This window comes from Salvelinus namaycush, chromosome 4 (assembly GCF_016432855.1).
Source record: "Salvelinus namaycush isolate Seneca chromosome 4, SaNama_1.0, whole genome shotgun sequence".
Classification (NCBI taxonomy): Eukaryota; Metazoa; Chordata; class Actinopteri; order Salmoniformes; family Salmonidae; genus Salvelinus; species Salvelinus namaycush.
In genome coordinates this window covers 63777799-63784813 of record NC_052310.1, presented here as the reverse complement: position 1 = coordinate 63784813, position 7015 = coordinate 63777799, and the positions used below count along the sequence as shown (strand labels likewise).

General features: G+C 41.0%; 1 protein-coding gene across 1 annotated transcript; it reads left to right on the top strand.

The window, feature by feature from the left end:
- The first annotated feature begins 205 nt into the window (after window positions 1–205).
- On the top strand, window positions 206–3467 carry LOC120045688 (homeobox protein Nkx-2.5-like). Its single transcript, XM_038990629.1, has 2 exons — window positions 206–587; window positions 2836–3467. The coding sequence occupies exons 1-2, from the start codon at window positions 206–208 to the stop codon at window positions 3465–3467; spliced, it is 1014 nt and encodes a 337-aa protein (XP_038846557.1).
- Window positions 3468–7015: the final 3548 nt, after the last annotated feature.

Below are 7015 nucleotides of genomic sequence, written 5' to 3'. Positions count from 1 at the left end.
GCTCAGCAATCATTCAGGCTACTGTAGAGGTTTTCTTTTTTCTTCTTCAAAGAGACGAATAGACCCCCTTTTGGATCCGTTTACTCTTAAAAAACGTCTATCCAAACAAACACCTGCTTGAGGAGTTCTTTATGCTCGGATGAGCCACTTCACCAAGGGACTATAATTCCTACTTCATGTGAACGAATAGGTGCCGATGATAATAATGCTTCCTAGCCCTGTTATTTCTGCCTCCACCACGCCGTTCTCAGTCAAGGACATACTGAAGCTGGAGCTTCAGCAGCAGTCTCAGCAGCAGCGGCTCGCCTCACACCTTGGGCCGCCCCACGAGTGCTCTCACCCGGTGTCGCAGCAGCACCGCTTCGCCCTCCAGTCGCCCCCGTCTTGTATGCTGGCTGGCAGAGACAGGGACAGTCCCAGCCCCGGGCTCTTGGAGAGAGAGGCGAGGATGTCCTACCTGGGTAGTCTGACCGTGCAGGAGCGGCTGATGGAGACGGGTCTTGCCGGGGAGATATTCACTTCCCCGGGGCTACAGGGACACTCAGCCGACACCAGCCTGGAAGTTGAGCAGGAGGACATAGACACCAGTAAGTCGGTGATTGATTACCAGCATACATGGTATCCTCCATTTGATTTTAAAAGAAAGTATTATATTCTATTATTCTAGCTCTATTATGATTGCAGTGTTCTAGATTATCAAGCTCATTTATTAAATCCAAGTATATGATAATCCACCCATATATATTTTTTTTCTTCTTCTCCATTTAACTAGAGACAACTTCAGTTTAACGATTACAATATTAGCGCCTTTTATAGAAAGCGATATCTTTATTTGATTTGTCATCTACATAGAGGGTTCACCTGTAAATAAATAGGTTTGGAGAAGAGAACGCTCCAAACGACAGCATTTTGACAAATTGTGCATGGCTGAATCGCCATATAAAAAAATATGAGCAATCCAACATCCTTCGTTTTCAGAAATAATTTAAAGAGCCATGTTGTTTTTCAGATAAATGTACCTACTGCACTGAAATTAACCTTTAGATAAGACAGAAATTTTTAGAAATTACAAGTAATATTGGGCCAAATGCTTTAATTAGGCCTATACGTTGCATATACCCTAATTATTTAATGCATTTACTCTTTAGGTTGATGTCAGCATTAGTGGGACTTCAAGTGTATTGGGACATTTGTGTTTGAGGGAACTGTACTATGGTAATTTTGCAACCCATTCACAACAAATGTCATTGGGTTTTTGCTAAATGCTTTTGTTTAGTGTGATTTCATTGTAGTGTGTGTGGTCAGGTTTCTTAGACAGGGTGACCCGTTGAAACGCATGAAGAAATGCCATATATATGAAACTTTTAGCTAGAATGATAAGGCTGTCGTTCTGTCAATTATAATTCAACAATCTAGCTTTTTAATAACCATTCATGGAAACAGATTCGCAGGAAGTAGGAGTGCTGGGGTGCTGCAGCACCCCCTGAGAAACAGCATTGGATGACAGTGGAAGGCATTAGAGGGAAATAAAAGAAAGGAAACACAATTATGTACGAAGGGGAGGATAGAAAAGAGGCTCACTTTATGAAAGGGGACAGAATTTGGGGATAGTAAAGGTGTGTCAGGATCCGGTAAAAAATGTTCAGACTTCTTTAGTTAGATTTTCACCAAGAGCTTGGAATGTCCCCAAATCAATGTTCTAAGGGCATGGAAAGGGTTCAATAAAATGTTATTGTATAAAAACAGAGAGCATGTTATCTACAAGCCTGTACAAGGCTTATTGGTGAGTTCATAACAAGTGTGAGGTGAAGTGGAACACTAATGGATTTCTAATGAGAAAATAGGATCCCAGTTCATATTTTTCTAAAGTGTCCCACCAACACTGAAAGCCACGCTTTAGCAAAAGTGGGGGTCTGAGGTTGTTTTTTTGTTTTTTTTGCATCCCCTGAATAATAAATGATCAAGTTGTTTCATCATAAAATTGTAGATAAGACCTTAATTCATTAAAATAAACATCACCTGAGTATGGGTAGACTGATTTTGATTGTCTACATAGTGTTCTACCAAAAAGTGTCCGACTTTTGCATATATCACCCTATTTAAACCAGGGGTGGGAAAGTGGTGGCACAGGGCCGTTTTGTAGGCCTGCAGATCAACCCCCCCCCCCCAAAAAAAACGGGTGATATTTCAAAATGTGGTTGTGCATCAGCAGTTTTTCTCTTGTTATGTCAGTCACTGACAATCACTCAGCCCATGCCAGCTAACATATTTTAGATTGGTAAATTAGTGTAGCCAGCTATCATGGTTGAATTACAAACCCGGGGCCCCCATTGATTTTGTTAGCCACTCTCACTCAGATATCATATTAAAAACTGAAAACATTTATCTCCATCCTAACTACATTTAACCCTAGCCAAAAGGCTAGGGCCGGCTCTGACTACATGTGTGGCTGGTATGGATGTGAGTATGCAGACCCGCGAGCCACTGCCGCTATTCATGATGAGTTCAGATTTATTGTGGCCCCCACCCCCATCAAAGTTCCCATTAAAATGAATACATATATTTGAAGTAAAACCGGTTTCAAGCCACAGACTACACTAAAACAACAATATTTGAACAACAAATCATAGGAAAGCCTATATGATTTAATTTTCTCTGATAGGCTAAATTTGTATTTGTGTCATTGATTATAAAAGACTCGAGATGAATTTTGAAAAACATCAGTAGCCTAACTATGGACCTTCAGGATTAGAATAGCTATTTTGTATAGAATGAAAGAATTGACGAATCTGTCGTCAAATATGACTAAAACCTCTCTACCCTCTCTTTCTGAAGAATCGTGTGGCCTAATAGGAGTGAGGGACTGCGAGGAGTCCACGCAGGTGCACTCGGACTTGGAGAAACCCCCAAAACAGCAAAGGGCCCGGCGGAAACCACGGGTACTCTTTTCCCAGGCGCAGGTGTTCGAGCTCGAGCGACGCTTCAAGCAGCAGCGTTACCTATCCGCCCCGGAGAGGGAACACCTGGCCAACACTCTGAAACTGACCTCCACACAGGTCAAAATATGGTTCCAGAACAGGAGGTATAAGTGTAAACGGCAGCGGCAGGACAAGAACCTAGAGATGGCCGGACATCCACACCATCCTCCCCCGCCTAGGAGAGTGGCAGTCCCGGTGCTGGTGCGTGATGGGAAGCCCTGCCTGGCTGGATCTCAGAACTATAATACATCCTACACTGTTGGAGCGGCCAGCCCCTATAGTTATAATGGCTACCCGGCTTACAATAACCCGGTGTATACTAACACTTACTCATGCACGTACTCTAGCCTGCCTGCTCTAGCGCCCAACACTACTGCTAACGCCTTTATGAATATGGGTCTTGGGAACCTGGGCGTGTCGCAATCTCAGGCCCAAACACCACAGGGAACAGCCTGCCAAGGAACTCTGCAGGGCATTCGGGCCTGGTAGCTGAATGTGTTGATCTTCAGTCGAATAACATTTACTTTGTTGATCAAGAGTTGATGAAGTTGACAACTACCCTACAGTATTTTGGGATAAGTAAAAACCTTTATGTGTCCCATGCAGCACAATAAGGATATATCGTTGAAAGTCGTCATATTGAGACAAATTTTGTACAAAGAGATTAGATGTTTCATCATCAACGGCAAAAACGTGTTTTTAAAAGTTGGACTATTCCAAAGTCACTGTTGGATATAGATATATACTGTGACAGCATTGTAAACTGCCTAAATCCCCATGCGCAATTTGGGATAAACTACTGGGTGCTTATCCCTCAGGATGTGAATGGCCTATGCTGGCAAACATTAGCAATGATTATATCTGAGCTCTTTACTTAAAAAATATGACTTTACATGTAGCCTACTACAAATGGCAAAGGGGTCCTTACCAGTGAAAACATTCAACATCATATCAGAACATCCCTAAATAAAAGATCGAAAATGCAAGAGGATTTTTTTTTCTGCAGACTTTTTTTTGTTAATTTGAGATGTATCCTTGTGCACCTGAACAATGCCTGCTGAGTATGTTTTGTTGCTGAGGAAAATAAGCATTTATTGAAAAATAAAGTGAAACATTTTGGTATCAAAATGAAGGCACATGTTGATTATATTTTCAGAGGGAAAATGCAATTGTGGTATCTTTTGCACTCTCCATCGTAGTTTCGAACATAGTTTCGAATGCGGCTGATATGTGTGTGTGTGTGTGTGTGTGTGTGTGTGTGTGTGTGTGTGTGTGTGTGAGAATGTGATTTTACACCTTATTGAAACTTTAGGTGTCTGGTCAAGTTCCTTCAATCCCATTTAGAAAAGGTGTGTTGTGTTTCTACATAAACACATAAATATGTGCGCACAAATTTCGGATTTATTCATGGCGTTTTTAAAATGCTTTGATTGACAGTGGTTGAAACCGTAGGCCTAGCATACTTTCTGATACTATATGTTCTGTTGGCCATTGAGAAGCGCGCTTTGGTTTTGTACACGTTCTCCAGAAGCGCCCCGCACTTCAAGGGTCTCTGTTTTGCATTCAGTTCCCACATTTTTTTTCAGGCCGTCGCTTATGCTGATTATTTGTAATCTAAGGATACAACTAAACTTAAGAAAATATCACCAAAAATACATAACGATTAAAGCAAATGAATTGTCTTCATGTTATGCTATGTTAGGCTATACCAAAAATAAATGTTTGAGATATGGCTCGAGCATACTGTTCGCCATGGAAGGCCGTTTTCCAGCCGTCGCTTTGGAAGAGCTGAAGAGAGAGGCAAATATAGCAGAGTAGGCCAGAAACACAGACAGACACAGACAAGAGCCAGAACTCAGACAGAATGGAAAATGGAGAATTTAGGCGAGAGAGACGTTATCCAGACAATGCGCTGTAATGGTCTGATCGCGCACCCACGGAGGGCCCACAAAGACACTCTAGACCTAGTCTAGCATACTATGCTGAAGTGTTCTCTTATTAATGGCCTAGTATAGAGCCCCACAGTGGAGGTATCTTAATACCCATAAAACCTAGCGGTCAAACAGGGAAATGGTTCCTGTCGTTTTTCCAACATTCATTTTCCCCATAGGGGTTTTTAGAAACACTTCTAATAAGGGCAGTGTTTCTTGTAGGCTTACCCTGGCATGACGATTTGTTAACCATGTACATCTCTCTCGGACAAGGTGACTTTTATCAACATAGTCGGCTCTATTTACGCTCAGATTTGAAAATGCTAGTTAGTATTAAATTAGAAACTATGTAAGACTACAAATCCCTGCAAGCTCCTGCACATTATTTCTAGCGGACACCTTTGCTAACAGGTATTGTGTCAATTTAAAACTTGATCAAGACAGTTCACAGAATTGTACATCTAAAGACATTTAGCCAATTTATTCATTACTACATTTAGCTAACATTAGATAGTTAATCCAGAGATTCTTAACTTTGCCTCAATTCGGCAGTCTCGTCCAGATCATCATGGCATTTGTAGTTCTTTATGATAGCCACATTAGCAGCTAATTAGCATTTTTATTTTTTTATTTGGGGAGGTAAATACAGGCATATATAAAGAGATTTGCCCTGTTATCAAACTTCCCGTCAGGGTAAGTCTACACGAAACACAGCCCTTATTAAGTGTTTCTAAAAAAAAACTTGGGAAAAATAAGTGGTGGTTTAATGGGTTCACATTCAAAAAGATAAAGCTTACTTCATTATTACATTTTTTAAATTATTTTCACTGCATCAAGGATAGCCTACACAGACGTTTCGGCTTTACAGCCTTCTTCAGTGTGTAGGTACAATATTCTTTGAATTCAAAACAGCATTTGTAGAGAACAATCGATGAGCAGCAGGTGCTTCTAATTAGGGTTGTCACTCATCTGCAAATCAGGGATGTGGCTTTTTTGGTCTACCTGTACACAAATGAGTCACAAAGAAATACATAATTACAGTATATGGCATGGGAGCGGGCACCAAGGGCAACTCACGAATCAACCATCCCAGGTGTCCGCTCACCTGAATACGTCATATCAATTCATTAGATATCCCACCACAAAGGACATCAAGCACAGCCATTCATACATTTGTGGGGCCAGCTCATAAACAATATGCAAAGTCTGATATGGAGTGTGTTATTGTATAACAGTCTAAATGTGGCTTATAGGAAGGAGGTGAAATCTAATTCTTAATTTAAACCATGTGGAGACAAGCTCTCACAGTTTCACTGCAGAATTAGACGTTCATCCACGTTCTACAAACGTAAAATGTCGAAGTTGCTCCAAACGTCAAATGTCGATGTCCTTTTGTTTCTCCTACTGCTCAATATTATTCCATTCATCCAAATGTCAAATTTCGAAGTCCAAGGTTAAGTTAAGGAACTCGCTCATTGCAAATGGTTAAGGTAAGGGTTAAGGTTTGGGATAGGGTTAAAGCCAAAATTTAAAAAACTGTGTCCACGACTGGGATCGAACACACAACATTCTGATCCAGGGTCATGGGGCTACACATGGGATGACTCCTGTTGCCTCTATTGGCCGGTTTTGAAGGCAATTCCCTCAGGACATCATAGATGATCCTAATTTCGATGTCAGTCTTGAACAATCTGGCTGGTCTAGGAAAGGAATGAGTGGGGAGGGGAAAACTGAAAGCTACCTGTTATTAGCATTGAGGTTTGGAACTCTCTTTCTTATTGGTCTATTAATGAATTTACCGACTGCCAAAACTCCCTCCCACCAAAACAAGCTGACATTTCAGGCGGTCTTTCAAACACCTCTTACACTAAAAAAGGCATTATCATAATTTTCACAATTTCACAGTATTATTCCAACCTCATAGTGTGGAAATATATGACTGCACCAGGCCTTTAACCTGTGAAACTGAAATTAGACTAATTTGCCTTAATTCGATTTGTCATTGGATGAAGGCCTAAACCAATCAGAAACACTGATTACATAGTTGGGTTGCCACTTTTTCCACTACTTTTGCCTTTGAGGAAATGTCACTGTGTTCTCATGGTA

What these genes read in the sequence shown, in the direction of transcription:
- LOC120045688 (XM_038990629.1), top strand. Translation starts at nt 206, where the DNA reads ATGCTTCCTAGCCCTGTTATTTCTGCCTCCACCACGCCGTTCTCAGTC. An exon ending in GCAGGAGGACATAGACACCA is followed by an intron (nt 588 to 2,835) that starts GTAAGTCGGTGA and finishes CTCTTTCTGAAG; the next exon opens with AATCGTGTGGCCTAATAGGA.